This window comes from Excalfactoria chinensis, chromosome 14, assembly GCF_039878825.1.
Source record: "Excalfactoria chinensis isolate bCotChi1 chromosome 14, bCotChi1.hap2, whole genome shotgun sequence".
In the NCBI taxonomy this organism is placed as follows: domain Eukaryota; kingdom Metazoa; phylum Chordata; class Aves; order Galliformes; family Phasianidae; genus Excalfactoria; species Excalfactoria chinensis.
This window is the reverse complement of record NC_092838.1, coordinates 389,418-411,061: the sequence shown is the minus strand read 5'-3', so window position 1 is coordinate 411,061 and position 21,644 is coordinate 389,418. Positions and strand designations below refer to the sequence as shown.

Genomic DNA, 21,644 nt, shown 5'->3' with positions numbered 1-21,644 from the left:
GATCACGGATTCATCAAGATGAGAGGCAGTCATACAATACATCGTTCTCCTTCCAACCAGAAGGAGTTTGGGAATGTCATAGGGAGAATATTTAAAGAGAGAATATCATTCCATCACTGCTTGTACTCATTACTGTGCAGAGATATTACTTTTATTAATTTCTCATTTATTTGCAATTGTCAAAATTGCTGTGGACCTTTATTATTATTATTATTATTATTATTTTTAAAGGAATCTGATGTTTATATTAATTGCAGTAAAAAAAATTAAACTTCCCTGCAGTCTTGAGTCACTCTCTCCACTCTCATACCACATTTTCAATTATTTGTGTCTTTTCCCATCCGAATCATTGTGGGTTGATGGTGGACGTGACTCTTATATCTCACATCCTCAGGTTATACGAGCAGTGCCTCCATTTTTGCCCCCTGCAGTTTGTTCTTCCATGCATTCTCTTAGTGCTGTGGTTCATGACAACATGCCAAGTCCAAACACCGTGATTTGGCTGATGTGGATGATGGAAGTTTTCTCTCCTCCATTTTCAATGTGATGCTTTTCCCCACTCTTTGTTTCTTAGAACTTTTCTCTGGATTTTCCCCGTAGCCGTCTTTGGCAGAGACGGAACAAACTCCACCTGAATGACAAAAACGCTTGCTTTTAGCTAAACACATTCTGATTAATCTCAGAGATGCAAGGAAAGATGCTCTAACATTATGGTGAGGGTAACAAGATGCAAAGCTGCACAACTTGGGGCTGGGATGGTGAAATTCCTTGCTGCATATCTTAGCTGTGCTGCACTGGCCATACTTGCTTGCAAGAGCAAGTATAATGATCCTGAAGAGGAGCATCTTTGACTATTAAAGAGGAGAATCGTGGGCGTTCTCCAGACATGATGCCAGCAGAAATTTCTGCTTTGTTTTGACTGAGTCTGAACAGGGAAGGAGCTGATAAGAACAGATTGCCTTGTCCATTCAAGTTACTGTGAAAATCTCGGGACTTCAGGAACTGGACTCTGCTTTTACCATCTCCTCTTTCCTTTTTTTTTTTTTTTTTTTTTTTTTTGTCTTTTTTCCCCCCCTTGGAAGAACAGCAAATCCAAGGCTGCAGCTGCAGCAAATTCTCTACTTTATTTTTTTGTTAACTGCAATGGAAGATTTTGTCAGAAAGCAGTGGAAAAGAAACAGGGTCAGGCCAAAACCAGTTCAGTTTCTGACATAATTACAAGACCTGGCTCTTGGTGGCACACTTACCTTCCTGGGGTACTTGTAAGGAGCAGTCACCTTTTTGACGTGTTGCTGAAGATCACGAGTTAGCTCTTCTGGGTTGTGTGATGCAAAAGCAGGAGCCAAAACAACGAAGGCTTTGACTACCTGTGCCACAGAAGTGAAAAGACTCTGTTAACATCTAGCTGTGATAATTAAGGGATTGCTAAAACTGAGCACCAAAATACAAAAATGCAACTTCTTTCTTTAATCTCTCCAGTCCTTGGCTGTTTGTTACAAAATGAGTTGCAATGAATGACATATATTGAAGCATGAGAATGTTTGCTATTTTTCCTTTCATGTTTTTCTTCTTTACTTTACACACTATTAAACTTTCCAGAAGTTTTAGAGCAGAAAGCAGTTGAATATTTCATCTCAGATCTCAAAGACACATTGATGAGCTGGTTATGAGCACATAACCACAAAAACACTCTGTTTACCACTGCCATCACGTGCTTGGTGACAGAACACAAGGAATTAAATCTCAAATACTATTTCTTAGACAAAAAGATGCCACAAAAGATCTGTTTTTCCAAATCCAACCTTGCATGCAGGGAAATGCTGCAATTCTGTGATCTATTAAAGCACAGTTTTTAATTTTTTTAACCCATTTTAATTTCAGAATCTTCCCAAAGGAAGTCCAGCATATGTAGAGAACTCAACACTTAGAACCAGATACATTTCTTTCCATATCTTTACCTCCCCTCGAACTGGATCAGGACTGCTGACAACAGCTGACTCTGAGACTGCCGGGTGTTGTATTAATGCACTTTCAACTTCAAATGGACCAATACGATACCTAGGAGAAAAATACAGATATGACAACCACAGCAAGCTTGTCATTTCACTAGGTCCATTTTTTAAAAGAAAAGCAGGCCATTAACAGGCAAACAGCAGAATCTAGTTGCAGCCGACTTACCCAGCAGAATTAATTATATCATCGGATCTTCCAACAAACCAGACATATCCTTCTTCATCCATAATCCCTCTGTCCCCAGTGACATAGAAGTCTCCTGTCACGCAGGCAGCAGTCTTCTCTGGATTATCCTGACAACAATCAATAGTAAAAGAAAGAATGTGATCAGAACTAATTCTTAAGCAATCCTCATAGGATAGGATAGGATCATAGAGCTAAGTTCTTCAAGGCTTATTCATTGTGACGGGCCAAATGCAACAAAGAAATATAACATGGTCAGGTACAGGTGTGGAACAAACTACTTCTGCTTCAGGCTGCAACTTGCAGTTATACTCTGCCAGTCTGTTCTTGATTAATGTACTGGTCAGGCTCAAAACTCTCAAGTCACATAGAGAGACCCTGTGAAGATGCTGGATGAAATTTGACTCCTCAGTAACTTTGCTCTGGGTCTCTCCTGAGCTTCTCAGCAGTCAGAACAACTTGAACTTACCAAGTACTCAGAGAACATGCAGAAGGGTCGTGAAGGTTGAACTCTGATGGCAATGTTGCCTTCTTCTCCTTTGGGCAGAACAGCCCCATGGTCATCTATGATCTACAGGAAGAATCACAGAATACCCCGAGTTGTAGGAGACCTCCAAGGATCATCAAGTCCACCTCCTGGCTCACAGAGTCTGAGAATATTGTCCAAATGCTTCTTGAACTCGGGCATCCCAGGGCCATGACCACTGCCCCAGGGGACCTATTCCACTGCCCAATTACCACTGTCCAAAGGGATGTATCACTACTGCTCTGATTAACTTAATGAAACATCTGTGATGTAACAAGTGAACAACACATGGGGACAGTCAGCATTTTCTTAAGGTGTGTGCCCACAAACACATCTGAGCTCAGATGTCACATACCAACATACCTGCACATCATAAGGTGGGACAGCTTTTCCCAAAGAGCCAGGTTTAATCTTCATTCCTTTCATATTGGCACATATTGTTACCTGCACGATAGATAAAGACATATATATGTACATATATTCATATTTCTGCAGCATTTTGTAGATTTTATGATGGCCTTGCTTTAGGCATGACACCTCTTCATGACTTTGTCATGGCCAGGACTGAATCAGGACCAAAGCGTCATGGTTCTCTATCACATCAGGGAAGGGTCAGCTGTGCAGAATAAGGTTGCTTTGCTCAGATTGAGCCAGCAGATTCTCTTGTAAACACTTGAATTAGCAATCCAGCAGAGACAAAGCGGCAGAGACATCGCATATCTTATTTCAATAATGGGACAATTAATTTGGGACCATCTCAAGGGTAAGTAGAGAGAATGCCTGAAATCTGATTCTTAATAGCTTTGTTATGTTTGCTTGCAGAGTCAGCAGGGATGTGAACTGATTTAATACTTTCCATCAGAAGCTCAGATGGGCCAAACTGATACTCAGAGCAAATTAATTGTTATTTTTTTCTTCTGAAGCAAAGACAATGAAGGGATCTACTACAAGTTATTTTGCAGGGAGCTCCTTTTCAAAAAGTTCATTTAAATGATGCTCCCCTTTCCACTGATTAATCAAAGCACACTATGACTTGGGTATTGTTACCTTTGAGATGGCATAGTGGAGAAATTAATACAAACATACTGTTTCAGTCTGGCCGTAGCCTTCATAGATATCCAGCCCTGTTTGGATTTTCCACTTCTCCATCACTTCAGGATTGAGTGCTTCTCCTCCAGACAGACAACGTTTCAGAGTCATGAATTTGTAGCTTGAGAAGAATAGCAAATAAAAGAGTTTTCTTATTTTTTGAGAAGAGCAAATGAATGGTCTTACCTGGGGAACGTGCCTCAGCTTCCAAAGGAAGCATGCCTAAAACTTCACAAGCTAGTTTGGAAATGACTACGATACTTCTGTCACACTGTCCTTGATTGGACTCCTAGATTACTCATGTTACCACTGAGGGGGTTTATCTCTGTGTCAGGAGGAGCTGGGTAGGGACAAAAAAAAGTGCAAATTTTCTTGGAAGAAGAGTAAATAAAGGCATTTCCTCAGGAGAAGAACAAGAAAGGAACTATCTGAGCAAACAGGTCAGCTGTTCTTGGAAAGCTGAATTAGGTGACTATGCCCTGGCAAAATAAGACAAGTAATGGTATGAAATCTCCTTACAAACCACACTGACTACTCATAAGCTTAAATACTTTGTAACAGACCAGTGGGAACAGCTGCCAAATAACTTTGTACTCTTTTTTTCAGAGATTCCATTCCTGAAGCCTGAATGGACCAAGGTGTGAATTCTTATTCTCCTTTTTTGCAACACAGCTTCTCTTCTGAGTGCATGACTTTCCTTTAATTAGCTTTCCTTTAGTTGAACAAACAAACAAACAACCCTAACATAAGTAACTAAGCAGCTGATGCTTGTCACAGCATTACATCCCAGCCCCTGCTACCCCTGCAGCACACAGGTGTGCAGTACCTGCTCAGATCATGTTGGACAAGCATGCAATAGGCAGTGGGGGCGGTGCAGAAGACGGTGATAGGGTATCTTGAGAGAGTCTAGGGGAAAAAAAGGACGTGATTTTATTGAAAAGAAGATGTAATGATGGCTCTGACCTAGTAGATAACATGAGATATTAACGTGACAAGAGGGAATGGCCTCAAGTTGTACCAGGGGAGATTTAAGTTGGATATTGGGAAAAATTTCTCCTCCAAAAGAGTCGTCATCAGGTGCTGGAATTGGCTGCCCAGGGAGGTGCTGGAGTCACTGTCCCTGGAGGTGGAGACGTGGTACTCAGGGATGTGGTTTAGTGGGGAAACACTGGGACAGGACAGCAGTGATCTTAAGTTAATTCTTTCCTGCATCTTTCACCACATCTCCCCTGCCCTATAGCCTAACCAGGAGGGAAAACGCTCGCTCCTTTTACCATGCACCATAAGGGGGGATAATTGCTGGGATGTGGGAAGTACCATGCCTGCTGCTGAAGAATGCTGAGCAGGTATGCTCTGGAATCCAGTTTGTTTGTTTCATTTACGCCAGCTGGAAATGAAGCTCACAGCATGAAATGTTATGCTTACTTCTGCAATGACTGTTGGTTTAAACTGTGGCATATTGTGAACAAAAACACAAGATCCACTGATCCATGGTGCAAAAATGCTGCTCCAAGCTGCCTTTACCCAGCCAGTGTCAGAGGTATTCCACATTATATCTGAGGGAGTCAAATTCATCCAGTGCCTGATAAAGCAGAGGGGAAAAATAAATGGTTCACACTGTGAGAAAGACTTAACTTAGGTCCATGTCACAGCACAAATAAAGGCAAGGACAGAAGGCTTCAATCAAAAGATGTGGTGTCAGCAATTAGGGCTCTGCAGAGAGTTGGCAGGAATTTAAGATTTGAAACATTCTCTTGTTTCTCCAAGGAGGATATCCTGACTGCTACTCTGCAATCAGCCCTGTGAGTTATTAAACACTGTGGCTGATGCTTTCAATGGAGTCTACAAAAAACATTTAATAAGCTTTGTTTCACCCTGGGAGAAGAAAGAGGAGGAAGAAGCAAGATCCTACACTGATGTAATGCCTACATTTATTGCAGTTGTTAGTGTTCATTTTAAAAAATGAAATAAGGTGATGGAGCCCTGGAACAAGCTGCCTGGAGACGCGGTGGAGTCTCCTTCTCTGGAGATATTCAAAACCCAACTGGGTACTTTCCTCTGCAACCTGCTGTAGGGAACTGCTTTAGCAGAGAGTGTTAAACTAGGGGATCTCCAGAAGTCCCTTCCAACCCCCGTCATTCTGTGATTATGTCACTTCATCAAGACACTGAGAGCATCCAGAATGAATACCTGCTACTGGTTGCAAATCCGATGCCGTAACTGCTGTGGGACTGCACCACCATTTTTGGAGAGCCTGTACTTCCACTGGTAAAATAGATGAGCATTGGGTCGTCATGTCTTGTCTTAACGCATTTGTGGTCAGCAGATGTCACCCTTCAGAAGAAGCAGCATATGATGGTTACTACACGTGCATTTTCCACACAAGAAACTTTATTTTTTTAGATTTAGGAGTTAAACGGGAAAACAGTTGGCACTAAAATATATGATCTCACAAAATAGTTACATCAGACGGTACACGTAAGAGTTAGAGAGCGCATTTGAGTTGGCAGAGGGCTGGAAAAACATAACTCACTGGTATTTGGGAATGTGAAAACTCAGCAGTGTCACCTGACACAGTTTCCTTTATTTCACAGAGATGGTGCTAAGACAACTGGATACTCACGCATAGAGTTCTTTGAGGTTGAGCCATCCATCCCTGTTCCCTTTGGCTACAATTAGTTTGGCTTTCAGAAACTGGCATTCAGGCAAGATAGATTCCACTGCAGGTGCCAGGGTGTCATTGGTAATGATGCACTTGGCCTTTGAAGCTTGGAGTCGGTATAAAATATCTTTGGCTGTTAGTTGGGATGTTCCTGGAATAAAGACAATTCCTGGGAAAAAAGCAACAAAGAATTGGGAAAATGGTCCAGTCGTCTTTATGATGTTTATACAACGTGATAGTGTGCAATGAAGACATCGTTCATTTTAATAAGGAATTAATACCTCCAACATGACATAGAACTCAACAGATCCAGTTCAGGTAGCCTACACACATTGCTCAGTCAACATCTCACTGCTGCTTGGATTAATTTTGTAGCATCAACAAATGTGAGTTTGGAAAATGGGCAGGATGTGATTGGTATCACAGCTTCGGAGGGGACAAAAAGAAAAAAGAATTTCCCGGATTTCTATACATTCTTTTCCCAAGAATTTCAACAGTCTGAACATAAACGATCGATTTCAGTCTTGTTGCCCCTTCAGGGGTGTCCACCCAGTTTTTCAGTTGGGAAACTGAAGAATTGAGAGACTGAACAATATTCCCATGGATACAAAAGAACTGGGTTTGCTGAGCCTCAGTACCATCTGTAACCTGCAACAGAGCAAACAATACAAAAACGCTTGTATGCGTCCCTTTTGATGCTGAATCATCATGGATGTTTTGCAGACTGAAAAGGTGATGTGTCAAATTCTTCTGAAGAATCTGTGGAAATAACAGCAGAGCAGAAAAGTTCTGCACTGAACTATTAGCTATTATTGTCATATTACTGCATCAGAACTGCCCATACTGATAATACGTCTGCTCAAATCTGGCCTCAGACTGTAACTGTTCAGCCTCCTCTGGCTTCAACTAAGGATGGCATTTAATCAAACAAGATCTGTTCAGCATCTACTTTGTAACATCATTTAGGCTCCTGTGTGGGTGCTGCCAACTCTCCTTCTATATAAAAGAATAATAGAGAATAATTGATCAGCAAAGAGCAACCGATTTCTGCTTTTCCTTTTTCTTATTTTTTTCAGATTGACAGAGCCATTTCCTCACATCTATTTATTTTCTGCTTTCTTTCTGTGTCTCAGAGATCAATAAGACAACTCACCTGCCCGGATGCAGGCTATACTCAGTAGCCACCACTCAGGGACACGAGGCAGAACCGCCAGCACTCTGTCTCCTCTCTGCAAACCACACACCTCACAAAGTATGTTAGCTGTTTTCCTGGACAGAAATCCCAACTCTTCAAAGCTCCACTTCACCTCTTCCCCTTCATCATTTACCCACCAAAAAGCTGGGTTTGCCGGTCGCCTTCCATCCTAGAACAGAGCAACAGAACATATTAAATATAAATATTTATATAAAAATATAAATGTTTAAGGTAAACCTTAAAAAGTTTAGTTTCCGTCCAAACTAACTCCAGACTATGCAAATGATCTTTGGTAATCAGTCCCTTGGAGCGATGCCCACATTTCTGACAAAGAAAATACTGTGCTGTATTTCCAGCTATCGTTATCCAGCATCCATCACAAAAATTGGTTTTTATTGTCTTTTTGTTTCAGTGCCTATAAAATAGAAGCAAATCGTACCTTTTCCAGCTGCAGCCACTCATCCAGGACATCGCTTGCAAAGTTGAAATATTTGGGTAGTTCCTTCTCACACCGGTTTACAGAGTCATAATATGAAATAATCTGGGATGTAAGGAGCCTCTTACGTCCATGGAAAAGTCTGGAAGGAGACCTCAGAATCTGCAAGCACTGAGGAATCCGAGATACCATAAATGTCCTCATGATAAACAAAGATCTATCAGGCGGTAGGAAAACAATCCAGGTGAACACTCACAGGGACTGGACATCTGCAGTGAAAGAAATTGTGTTTAGAAACAGCCAGATAGTCGGGGCTTTTTTTCCATCTTCGTTCTCTAGTTTTTCAGTTTATGAATGAATCCCATCTCTCCTCATCTCTCCTTATTTCAAAATCCCGTATCTCTCGACTCTTCTAAGTTTGATACTCACAGAAATGAAATGGTCTATTGCTAAAAGTCAGGAAATGTGCTGAGCTTCGAATATCTGATTGATATCCTCTCCGATACCTAGGACATGGTTCTGATCCAGTCTCTGTAATGATGTCATGTCCTACATACACACTAGGTGGCGGCTCTCCACACCAAATAACTAATCTATGAAACGGTGTCTCTTTTTCCCATTGAGTTCTGATTTTGTTTGGGGCCCGGAATAAACTCAGTACAAACAGTCCGCAGGCAAATATGGAATTCCAAAATCTCCCATCTGTTTTTTTTTCCTTCATCTGAAGCTGCGCCACATTTTTTACACGTTGTAAAACATACAAAGAAAATTCCATCACTTCTGTCCTACACGACATACAGGTACGTGCAGACATTCACAGCCCAGCTCGGGAAGTCAAAAAAACAGGATCTTTGCTCAGAGATGCAGAACCATCTGATCAAATGTATGAGCTGAATCAAGTCCCTGGGGATCTGGTGACCTCATTAAATCTAAGGCAATCTTCCCCTGTGTTCTGGAAGGACTGAGTTTCGGATCATTCTCCTCCAGTTTCCCTCCCAGAGATTAGAAGCCCTTTCTGGGTTTGTGCTTATTCCCTTGCAGGAGATTTTCAGAACAGATTTGATCTGATTGCTGTCTGTTTCAGAGGCAGACAAGGAAAAGCAGGTCTATAAGCAGCTGTCTTTGTCATCCCACCTGTGCTCTGGGAGCCTTAGGCTGGGGTTGCTTACAACAGGATATGTTCAGATCAAATAGGTCTTGTTCCCTCTGTTATTCTGAAAGACGGTTTTTACCCTCCTAGGATATTACTTGGAAAACAGCTTTGGAAAAGAGATGAATAACAGATGTTTTCTCTGTTACAAAGAGAAAACAACCACAAAGTCAAACAGGAGACTCTTATCTTCCTGCTTTTTTCTTCCTTCCCTTTAGAACCTGATTGCTGTGTCTGTATTTAAGCGTGATCTTATCTTGAAAGCAGCCTGAGTGTACAGCTCTCTGATTTCATTAGTCGCCCTGTACAAGTGCTAATCAGACACGTCTCAAGGTGCATTACAACCCAAAGCCTTTGAGATTTACAAGGAGGAGTTCACTTCAAACCAAGCCTTCCTCACACCAGGTATGAAAACAACCTAAACTGAAGCAATCCCAAAAACTGGAGACTAGCACATCAATCACAATCAAGATCACCGACCACTTTTGAGAAGTATCCTCCTAATACCAAATTTTTCACCCTTTAGTTTAAGAGTGGGAAAGAGCGAAGCCACACTTTGACCCCTTCAAGAGAAAAAAATATTCAGCTGTTAGTTTGGTTCTTCTGAACTGGACAGATCCATCTTCAAGTCATCTCTGTCCTCGCCCTCTATACTATCAGCCCACCAGAGTCGCTGCACCTTTGGGTGTACACCCCAGGCCACAAATTTAGACATGGCTTAAGGATCATAGGTGTTCCTGCTACTATTAGATGCTGGCAAATATTTTGGCTTCAGAGTTCATATTTGAAAGCTATCCAAAGGTTGAAAGTAAACATCTGGAGCCTTCAGTTACTCTACAGACACTAGCTAACAAATCTAGGTCACAAACTGTTCACATCGCATCAAATTGTTCTATAGCTGAGAATCAACAGCAAAATGTTGTGGTTTAACCCACAAAGTAGGTATCTTTCTTGAGATGTAACAAAGCACCTCATCGGAGAGCTTACCTTGAATCAATCTGCAGAACGTAGCTTTGCAAGCACAAAAGATAAACAGGTATTAACCAGAGGAGCAGCTCTCGTCTGCTTTTCCTATGTGCTGGAACAGGTTGCCCAGAGGGGTTGTGGATTCTCCATTCCTGGAGTTGCTCAAGGCCAGGTTGGATGGGGCCCTGGGCAATCTGATTTAGCACTTGATCTATCGCTTGGCAACCCTGCCCATAGCAGGGGGCTGATGATCTCTGAGGTCCCTTCCAAGCAAAGCCATTCTAAAATTCTATGATTCTATGATCCTCTGATTCTTGTTACCTCATGTACTGTCCTGCCTGTAGCCCTGGGCTACGTTACAGTCACAAGAGCAGGCTGTCAAATTGACTTATGCTTCTGTGGGCACGTTTCCCCTCCTGTGCTCTCCCACCTTCTCTCTCCAGGGTTCTTATTACTTACAGCAACTGCAAACCTATTATCTCCACAGAAATTGTTTTTCCAAACAGTGCTAGAGATGGGGAAGTAATTACGTTAACCTTCCAGTGGAAAGGTGCATTTGGCTCCACTGGTGGTAAATTTCACAACCTTATCAGCCTCTAAGTAGTATGGCTGATAACACAGCAGCCATCTGAACAGCAAATACTGCTGCGTAGTCCCCCTTAGCTCCTTTCTTTTCGGTCACCGAATAAAGGTAGGGCAAGATGAAGATGCATCGTTTCTTCCTTCTGCCATTGGTATTTCTCTCAGCTTTCCTGGCTGTAGAGAGCATAAGCCCAAGTGAAAGAAAGCTAAGGAAAGCCAAACTCCCCAAAATAAGAAAGGAGAATAGCGTACTCTTGCTGAAAAAGAGCAACTTTGACCGAGCATTGAAGGAAACGAAGTACCTGCTGGTGGAGTTCTGTGAGTATCAGCTTTGTCTGTCCCTTATCCTGGCAGCTCTGCAGAGCACAGTTGATGCTGGAGCATGAAGGTATGCCGGTTCTACTGTTGCTTTGTCCTCCAGCAGCCCTTGTTCTATATCCACCATGTCTCTATTTCTGACAGTAACTACAATCACTGATTTCTTTTTGGAGCGTTTGAGCACCAGCCTGCTCCATAAAACTGATACTAAGTTTACACGTGTGCAGCTCTGACTTTGCATTCTCTGCTTCCAAGTGAATCTTGCAAGTGTGTTTCACAGCAACTATGGGTGAAACTGTGTGTTCAAAAATCAGAGAGGGCTCCAATTCTCTCACATTTTCACCCACACTTTGCATGAGATTTATGCTAAATGGCATCTCTCCTCTGCAAGTGTCTGGGCTGTAGGGAATGGCTCTGTACATTATTTCAGCATCTGTAACTGCATGATATAGGTCTGCAAGTCTCTTTCCCTGAAATCAGCACTTGATTAGGTGGAGGCAGGATTGTGCCTTTTCTATTACGTTCCTGCTCATTCCACAGAGGGAGCAACTATTTCTGTGAGTTAGGAGCTCTGGTATTGCAAAAAGTAAATCACAAAAGCCAAAAAATAGTCTGGTGATTGCACCCACCCAAAGGCTCAGACACTACGTGACCTCCCCCTCCACACGGGGAGCTTTTCTGAACAGCCTGCTGGTAGCACAAACTCTTATTGTCAGAGCAAAACTCCTTCAAGGGGTTGTGTTACAGTTTATGCAAACCTGAGGATGCCATTTCACGTTCAGAAGGTCCTTCTCAGTTTCATTGCCAGTGGCCCCAATAAGCCCATAGAGGCCACAGTGGGGTATAGGACATAAAAAGAGCAATTCTGCAAAACTCATTCACAGTGGGGCTGCAGAAGCCCTGTAGATAGCACTGGTCTTTCCAACATGTTTTACTCACTTGCTTCATACAAGCTATCAGGGAGGCCAGTCCCATGGAGCAGTGCTCATCCCACTCCTTCTCCAGATCATCATTGACATTCACACTGAATTTTAATAGATGTGCTTCTGATTCCATGCCTGCATACCTTGTGCTTAGTGCTTTGCTGGACCAGAAATGAACATTCAGCCTTCAGAAGGACAGAAATAACGTGTGGAGACATAGAACATTTAATATTAAACACTCTGCATTATGATTGGTGCAGAGAGAGGAGTTACAGCAGAGATAATGGAGTCCTATGAGAGACTGCAGTGTAAATAGTGTAAATAAAAATGCTGTAAATCTCCAAGTAGAAACAGTTCAACCAAACAAGCAGGGGAAGATACTACTAAAGACAGGAACTTTTTCTGAGATCAGTTTACTATGGGAGTGTCTACAGATTACGGACAATGGACTTTTCAGTCTGTGTAAGAAAACAAAAGCTTTGTCTCTGTTCCCTGAGCTTGACGTTGCTTCACCCTGCTATCAGTTGTGATGCACTCACTGAGCTCAGCACCACATACATCAGCTCAGCCTTAATCTGCAGGTTTGCAGCCTAGCTCGGCTCTAAAGGCAGGTAAGCACTGAGCACAAGGTGCAAATCCCAAATCAATCCTGGATCTGGAATAGCTGTTTGTAGTTAAAGCAATACCCTATCTTTGTAGAAGCATATACAAGACCTGAGATTCTTCTTCTCAACTGTTCTCAATCCTGGCAATGCAATGAAAGAATGCAAAGGAATCCCATACACCCCGGAAAGTGGACTTGTACCAAGAAGAGGAAAAGTGTGAGCTCCAAACTTGGATTTAATGCTCTAGATCTGCATAACATCTGTTTGTACTGAGAAAACCTCAACCTTTCCCTGCTGTATAACAGTATCTACTTACCAGTGGCAGGATATTCAGTGGGGAAAGGCCTCCTTTGACATCTTCTCCCCTCCTGGCGCCTCCTGCAGTTCCACCCTCAGTGTGTCACAGCTCTGTATTCCTTCAGGCAAGATTTAATATAAAAACATCTGCTGCTTTTCTGCCATGCAGTTTCAGTACCCTAATGAGCCGAGCGAAGTACACTGGGCAGATTCCCATTATGGAAATGAAGTAATGATCCAGAAATCCAACATTCTTCTGCCTTCATCCCGACTGTTTTCTGCAATGAGAAAGTAACTGGAGGGGCAGCACAAAGGAGGTGGGGGAGGGCAGAAGAGCTGAGAGTCCAGTTTCAATTTGCTTTTTTTTTTTTTTTGGTGAAAGAACAGTGAACAATGTCTGAAAACAGCATAAGCAACACATGGCATCGTGCCCGTTCTCTTATCTGAATGGTGTGTCCTGACTGTGTTAGGAGCACTGAGTTTCAAAGTTCACATGAATGGGCCCTCATTCTGCTGCTGTCTGCAGCATCGCCATTAAACTGATCTAAGTATCACTCAGAGGCACGCTAGCATTGGGAACACAGAGCATTTGCCTCCAAGAGACAGCAGATCTTGCCTGAGTGTTGCCTGCATGGAAGAGTTTTGTTATTTACACTGTGTGTTAACTGAATATAAGCCCCTGAGGCGAAGTGCATGGCAGAATATTCTTGCTTTCCAGTTTCATCCTCAAAAACAAGATAATTAACAAAAAATCCCAAGCACGTCAACAACAATTAAGCGCCACGGGGAGGATGAAACGTGTCCACTTATAAACACGAACACTCCAAGTACTGCAAACAGCCACCGACCGTGACCATTTTCAGTCATGTATTAACTTAGTCCCCACAGACTTTTCTTCTCCAGGCTAAAATCTCTCTCAGCACTTCCCCACGTTAGAGGCGTTCCACCCCTCTGATGACTTCCATGACTGCCCCGCTCTAACAGCTCCATGTCTTTCTGATGCTGGGGACCCCAGTGCTGGACGCAGGACTCCAGGTGGGATCTTACAGGAGTGGAGCAGAGCAGGACAGTCACCTGTATCCACCTGATGTCACACTCTTGGTGCAACCCAGGCTACAACTGACTTTCTGGGCTGCAAAAGCACATTACTGGTTTGAATCCCATTTTTCATCTCCAAGTTCTCTGCAGAGCTGCTCTCAGTCAATTTTTCTTCCAGACGCTGACAACCCTGAGGATTGCCTTGACCCAGCGCAGGACCCTGCACTTAGCCTTTGCTTCGTGAAGTTCACACGGGCCTATTCCTAAAGCCTGTCAAGGTCCCTCTGTGCTGCAGTTGTCACTAGTTTTCCTGTCTCATTTATCTGGGTGGTAACATTTTCATTGTCTTTTTATAACCTAAGGACAAACACATAAGCAGTGCATTTGTGCATCGTGCTGCTATTTCACTCTCCAAGCATATTTCCACCTATTAAAAAAAATAAGATAAAAGAAACATTTACCTTTTCTAGCAGATCTGTGCATGCAGTGAGACAGGAGGTCAGCTATAGGATTCCTGCAGCCTGTGACTGATAATTGGTGCTGGGATAATGACATTTAATAGGCAAGACAGGGTGACTCTCAAACACATTCACCTTCTTTCCAAGGCATTAAAACAGAAGGTGACGTTTCTGAAACAAACGAGAAGCCACTGGCCACGTATATATGAGAAGGGAGACTTCCATGCAGCGAAGGGAGCATGACTGATTTTAAATCAGTGTGTCAGCTCACTCATAAAGCCAACATCCAAAGCACATTCACTCGTGTGCTAGGAGCTGTATCCAACAATGCAGGAATCTGCTCATTACGTGGCAGATGGGAACAGTTCAAAAACAGCCCCAAACACATATCTCTGATAACTAACCTTTTTACAGGAACCCAATGCATCATGAGGGAGAAAGGGATGTGGGTGCCTCATTCATGTAGGCTTTGTTGGAAATCGGTCTCAGTCCTTAAGAGTACACTGTCTGAAACAGATTTATCTGCAAAATGTGCTTTTAAAAGGGAGCTGGATGGTTGAAGTGCATGTCCAGGCAGGTACAAGCATCACTAGAATCACTAGATGCTATTCTAATTGCTGGATGCAGTCCCACTGATTAGCATCGATCCATTCTCTAGATGTCCTTATACATGCTTTTTTTTAACTGAACATTCTGTATAAGGATCCAAACTCTTGAATAATCTCCAGAGTTTGCATAGCAGAAGACCTCAACTGAACTGCAAACTGCAAACATTATATTAGCTCAGATTCAAAGTACAGAAGTCAACAAAGGAGATAATGGGCTGTATTTTGCACAGTAGAATAGAATGCAAACACTTTCAAGGTCACATAAGAAAATGTGCATTTGCAGCAAGATCAATACTCGCTTTTCTCACTTCAAGTCTAATATGTTAAACGGGAAACCATTCTTCTACACAGAAAATCATATTCTTTAGTGAAAACTTTAAGAGCAGACCACACAGGAAAGAAGAAAAGTAGGACTCCTAACCATGCCAGGAACTGACAGCTAAGAAATCAGTATTCAGCATGACAACAGGCATATTCACAGTGCCTGCAGCAATCACCAGACATCAGTATGGACCACCCTATGAAACTGGAGGCCATCAGCAATTAGCTAAAGAGGAACTCATCATACTTCCATATATTGCCACTTAGGGGTCATGATAGCTCTGCCCACACTGCGGTATATAGGAGCTGGCTACATGGCACCACAAAGTGGTTGCTTACTCTGGTCATCACAGTGTTCCAAATACAGAATTTCTGGTGCTCTTCCCATTTTAACATATCCATTTGGTGAGGCTTTGTGTAAAACATGCTCTGAGGTTCTTTTTAGGAGAGTAGTCTCAAACAGTCAGAAACAACAAAACAAAGTAAGAAGATAATTTCTCACTTATTTGGGTCACAAATGGCCTTTTTATCCAGCCTCTCCTGCTACTATTTGACATAATAATTTCTGCTGCAAAGCTCCGCACTGGAGCCTGTGTAACCCATTCTCTTTTGACTGACCCTTTCCAGATGTTTCTTTATCTCAAGCATCTCAGAATGTATCGAAAGAATTTGCTGAGGCTGCACGACTGCTTAAGAAAGAAGCTCCAAGAATCCAGTTTGGCAAAATAGACGTCACGGATCAACATGACTTGAGGAAAGAATTTAATATTCACGAGTTTCCAACTGTGAAATTTTTTGTGGATGGCATCAGGGAGGCTCCTATAGACTGCAAAGGTAAATTATCTTATGCACTGCTCATGACAGGACTGCTGACCTGTTTTGCTGCCAAGCAAAAAAGTACGGATGCTCAGATAGAGGCTATGCAAACTCCTTGTGCCCATGGTATTAAACATGCAATTAACTCCATACCCATACAAGAACTTTGACTTTAATTGCTCTTCCACATTTATAACTGAATATGCTTCTCTCTGCTGAGTTCACACAGCCAAGCTCACAACTGGCATAATTCTTCTGAGGACACAGAAACACCCCCAAAATGACACAGGCCCACGTACTACAAACAAACACAAACCATGCATAAAAGTTACACCAAACAAGGAATTGATCCCAAACCTACTCAGTCTGCACTTCTGCTGGCTTGCTGCAACTTCCACAGGTACTGGACGCACAGCAGAGTGCTGCAGGAATCCGCTGCAGGTAACAACAAACTCTGAACAAAGCCAAAGAGCAGAATTTTACAGTGCAGCCATCAGAGGGAGCTCATACATGGCTCAGAAAGGAAATTATGGAATCATTACAAAGCTTTGGGGAAAAGTTATTCAGCAAAAATGACACTGTTGGAATAGGACAGACGAGCAATCCTTGGAAATCCAGGCCTTGTTAGAGCTTCTCTTCCAACAAAAGCACAGACAAGTAACTTCTTTTCTTTGGTTTTGTTTTCTTTTTTCCTTTATTTTTTCCTCTTTTCCTCTGCTCTCCTCTCTCCCTTCCTTTCCTTTCAGTTTTTCTTCCTGCAGAGTTAGCAACAATGTCACGATTTGCCTGAGCCTCCATTTGTGCTCTGAGCAAATACACTTGAGTCCCGAGTTTAAAAAAGGATTGTGAAGTTTGTTCCTGAGCCTGCACACAGTGGAACGCTCAGACTTCAACTCCTGAGCCCCTGTGGCTGCTCTGCTGAAAGCTGATCTTAAGTATTTTTAGTAACTTGCTTCTCCTTTTACATCAGCTATTGAAAGTCATACTCATGTTTCCCATAATCTACACTGCTGCAAACAGCTCCTGCACAAATGCCACTGAAAGCACAGTCTGCCATACAGAACTCGTGTATTAGAGGTGCTGATACATGAGATTGAAAGCTCCAACTTAAGCTTCTGATTAAATCTATAGGGCTGACTTGAAAACATCTTTTAAACTGGTAAACTAATTTGTCAGGCATGCTTGAGAGCCAGAGAACACATTGCATCGGAACAGAAGACGCACACAGCCACCCTTCAGCTGAGAGCTGTTACTTACTAAACACCTTCTAGCAGGACACAAGGAGTTAGCAAAACTGCTTCTCCCCTGTGATCTGCACAACGAAGTACTGACTGTTCAGAGACACGTGCTGCTCATAATGACTTAAATCACACTTTGTTGATGTGCTTGTGCAATCGCTAGTGAAAGCTTACCTAGCAAGTATAACTGTAAACACTGGGAATCTGCAAGCAAATCCCAGCCACTGCAGAAATCGTTATTTACAACTCCAAGGCCAAAATTTGCTCAGAAGAAACAACTTGTAGGCCGTGCAGAGCAGCATCAGGAACACTCCGCACATGAAAAACCTGCCGAGAGGTTACATTGCTGGCACAAAGCTGCCCAGCTCTGCACGTGGATAGAAGCCAAGCCCTGTGCAGCCACTAGGCAGTGCTCTGTGCTTTGCTCTGCAGCCTGCACTCCTTACAGCCGATGTCTGCCAGCTTGGCCTTAAAAAAAATCCAATGACAACAACAAAACACCACCAGCAACAACAAAAAACTCCACATTTTCGACTAGTTGCAGTGCAGCCTGCCTCAAAATGACTTGATGGCAGTAAAATGGTATGACTCAATTCTGACCTTGCCGTATTGTTAAAATACACAGTGCTAGGACTTGCATCTTTGATTATCCACTTGTACAGCACATCTTGATTCTGTCACTTCCCAGCATAACACATGCAGGTGTTTTCACGTACAGTTTTCATAAACCCTTTGCCGGACTTCTGTTCTAATCCAAAACGGATGCCAGACTTGCAGAGATGAAGGGGCTATTTTATGGCTGAGAGTCTCAATTTATGGCTCCAATTCCTTAGAAAACACAATAACTAGAAACTACTTTTAAGAGATTTAAGATTTCTAAAACTCCTGAAAACCTGAGAAAAATTTGCCAAATAAATGGACTGAGTGTGAACTTATGAACACAGTAATGCTCATTTGGAACCCCAAAGATGGAATGCTGCCGAATTTAAGGACAACTTTGACAGTTTTCAGCTTCATTCCTCATGTCTAGGCTAAAAGTGAAGCTGCAATTCCACTGGGGAGTTTTATCATGTCTCTGTACCTATTAGATCCTTCCTGCAGCAGCAAAGGAACAATACTGACACCTAACTCAATTGAATCGCCAGTTCAATAAAATCTGCAATTGGTTTGAAGACATTTTGGATTAAGCCTCAGGTCGATAGCTCTTTATAGCTTATTATGATTTCGATTCACTTGTGGGACACATGAAAACCTGCAGAACAGGCTTTCTACTTGTCTAAATTTTCTCCTCTCCACATTCCAAGCAATTGACTGGACAGTTGTTTGCAGCAGTCCCACAAAACGGGGCTCACAGCTGCTGGTCTTCTGGAGCTGGCGGTGACGGGACCCAGAAGTTGGGTTTGAATCAGTGCTGACCTCAGTCAGAAGGAGTCCAAGTTCAGCATCCTTCTCACCTTCCACTGCTTCTGTCTTGATTGCTCAGAAAAGTCTCATTCATTTTGAAGGCCGTTTTAATTCCTTTTTTTTTGTGCCACAGGAGTCAGACAGGCCTCAGCTTTTATCACATGGATCCAAAGACAAACAGGACCCAGCACAGTTTTAATCAACTCCACCGATCAGGTCGAAGCCATCATAAATGCTGGTGATTTGGCAGTGATTGGCTTTTTTAAGGTAATTCACTCGAGAGCTCAGAAGGCTGCTTTCCCTTCTGATCTCTTAGTTACGTTGTTTTGCATTGCCACCAAATCTGGCACATCCAAAAGGCCCAGAACGTGCTGAAAGGCTCCTTGTACCCTCCACCCTGGTAGGGCAGGGCAGCACAAGAAGCAGAAAGTGCTCAATGCTGCACAGGCACTGCTTCGCAAAAGGGAAAGCATTGGGGTGCTATCACCACTATCATCAAAAACCCAAAACACAACAGCGTCAGCCTCTGCAAAGAAAATGAAACTCAGTGCCAGCCAAAACCACGCCACCTAATCACAGTATTTCTATTCAAAGATGATATAAAATTACAGATGTGAACATTTGGCAAAGGGAAGGAAAGGTGATAAATACCATCAAATATGCCAGAATGCCTTTTATTTATCTTTCAATTTGGAGATGGAAAAGAGCTCCATCAGTCAGTTATTAGCAGTTTATTTAGCTCCTGCCAGATGAGAGATCTGGGATTAGGAAGTCAAAATACTGCACTGTGAATGATCCAACTCATGCAGGCCTTTCTCAGGTAAAATCCTGCTACTTCCCAGTGTAGAGTCAGTTTCTCAGGATTTGGAACTGAATGATGCAGAGCAATAGCCAAATAGTATAAAGTAAATATGAGCCCTCAAAGCACTCAGAGGTCAGTAAAATAGGGCTAGGATTTTCAATTCTGCTTTTTCATTGTGTCCTTGAAGCCTTCCCTATCTGCAGTGGTCAACCAATGCTTTCAAGAGACTTTTATTCTGGTAACTTTCTGCCTAGTTCAAGGCACGATGCCTGGACTCATACCTGAACTGATAAGGTCCCAAACGTGTTGGCTACAGCAGACAGATCATGTTTTATGGCAGAGGAAAGTAGGATTCATTACCAAATTGCCCAGAGTAACAGAGGTGGTGAACACAAACAGATAGGACAAACTGTGTAAATGCTCCCAGAGCCCAGAATTCTGCCTTGCAGAAATCTACTCACAGCCACGTATGGAGAAGGGCACTTTTCCAGTGCTGGACCAGACTGAGATGCTTTTGGTATAGCAGTGATACTGAAGAGTCTCCTGCAAAAGGCTGATAGCAGACAATGCCTGCAGACGGGTCTGACTGGGCTCCACAATTTCCCTGAAAAAACAGTAGATGAGCACCAGCATGAGTGAGGCCATGTCAGAAATGCAGGGGTGGAAGCTAACGCAGCAGTGTCCAAGTAAATAAAGAGTTGCATTTGGCCTTCTGTTAGTCACAGATTGCTCACAAATGTGAGCGCCAAAACGTGTTGGGAGATCTCAGCATATAAAGTGCTATTCATCCAGCATGAAATAATCATCTGATTAAATCATACCTGAAAGAGCTGCTGCCTTTCACTGTGCCTATTGACTACTATTTTAAGGGTGGACAGAATGGTGACTGTTTGACAGATGTAGAAGTCAAGATCCCTGCTTTGAGGAGCACTCAGTCAAAGCCACTGACACATCCATTAGGTTTCCCTGCAAGCAGGCAGCCTCTTGTCCATGCAGCTCTGCCTGCAGCTGTGCTGCAAAGCTGGAGCAGGGGAGCAGCTGCTAGCTCAATCCTTCCCCATCTGGAGAAGTCTTGGCAGAGCGTGGCAATGCCAGGGGAGTGCAGGGCAGATGAGATGAGTGCAGGATGCAGTTCAGTAACTATATTGCCCCAGCCCAGCCAACACTAGCCAGAACAGTGAACATACTTGTGTTGTCACAGCACTCCTATGATTTCCTCTATTCTGACGATCTCCCCATGAAGGTAATTGTGGCAAACCATACCCACTTTGCATTCACCTACACCCCATGAGCCTTTCAGGGCCATATCACTTGTAGCTCTCGCTCCTACACATCCTGTCAGGATCCTGGACACAGCCCTTAATGAATAACTCTTTCTGGGACTAGGAAATTCACGGTGACAGTGTAGAAGTCTTCCGTGAGACTGCAAAAGATGTGCCAGAGATGCCTTTTGGGATGACAAGCAGCGAGGACATCTGTGCCCATTATGGCATCAAACTGAATACTCTTGTTGTGTTTAAGAAGGTAAGAGTGCAAGCCTAGCAAGGTAAGGTGCAACAAGCTGCTGTGGCAGCTTCAGGCTATGGAAATGCAGTGTGGTACGTTTTCAGTTTAAATAATTCCCTCCCTGAAATTCAAACAGCTTAACACAAAAAATTTTGCATTTGCAGACAAGAAAGATAAGGAAGAGGCAGGCAGCAACCTCTGGGTATTTTCCATCTTTCTGCTCACACTTCAGAATCCCTATGTTCTAATGCCCCAATCCCCCATACACACCATGAACTGAACGTGGTGATGTTCGGAGAGTCCTGCTGACATTCACTCTTTGCTTTTCCTTCAATCAGGAATCTTTTCTTCCAGCCCACGTCAGAAGCGGCCAACAAGAGCAAATGTAGAGTAACAGCACCAAACTTCAGGCCTCAAAGCAGTCAGACCAAAAACGGGTGTCTCACAGATAGTACAGCTGGTGTAAAACAGATCTCTTAGTTTATTAAGATTAATGAGCAAATTAAAA

At 42.9% G+C, this 21,644-nt stretch overlaps 1 protein-coding gene across 1 annotated transcript; it reads right to left on the bottom strand.

The window, feature by feature from the left end:
• Positions 1-212: 212 nt before the first annotated feature.
• LOC140258906 (acyl-coenzyme A synthetase ACSM3, mitochondrial-like) lies at positions 213-20,172 on the bottom strand. Its single transcript, XM_072349622.1, has 15 exons — positions 20,092-20,172; positions 12,965-13,223; positions 8,108-8,373; positions 7,627-7,837; positions 6,435-6,642; positions 6,002-6,145; positions 5,237-5,393; positions 4,638-4,717; positions 3,809-3,932; positions 3,086-3,166; positions 2,666-2,767; positions 2,179-2,306; positions 1,959-2,058; positions 1,248-1,367; positions 213-631 (listed from the first exon to the last, which is right to left on the bottom strand). Exons 3-15 carry the CDS (start codon positions 8,306-8,308, stop codon positions 539-541), a joined length of 1,749 nt encoding a protein of 582 aa, XP_072205723.1. The 5' UTR covers positions 8,309-8,373; positions 12,965-13,223; positions 20,092-20,172; the 3' UTR covers positions 213-538.
• Positions 20,173-21,644: the final 1,472 nt, after the last annotated feature.

Bases quoted from the DNA above. Each gene is read 5' to 3' on its own strand.
- LOC140258906 (XM_072349622.1), bottom strand. From the start codon at position 8,308: ATGAGGACATTTATGGTATCTCGGATTCCTCAGTGCTTGCAGATTCTG. The intron at 7,838-8,107 runs GTACGATTTGCT...GCTCTGTTCTAG, and splicing joins AGTGGCTGCAGCTGGAAAAG to GATGGAAGGCGACCGGCAAA. The intron at 1,368-1,958 runs GTAAAGATATGG...TCTGTGGCACAG, and splicing joins CTGATCCAGTTCGAGGGGAG to GTAGTCAAAGCCTTCGTTGT.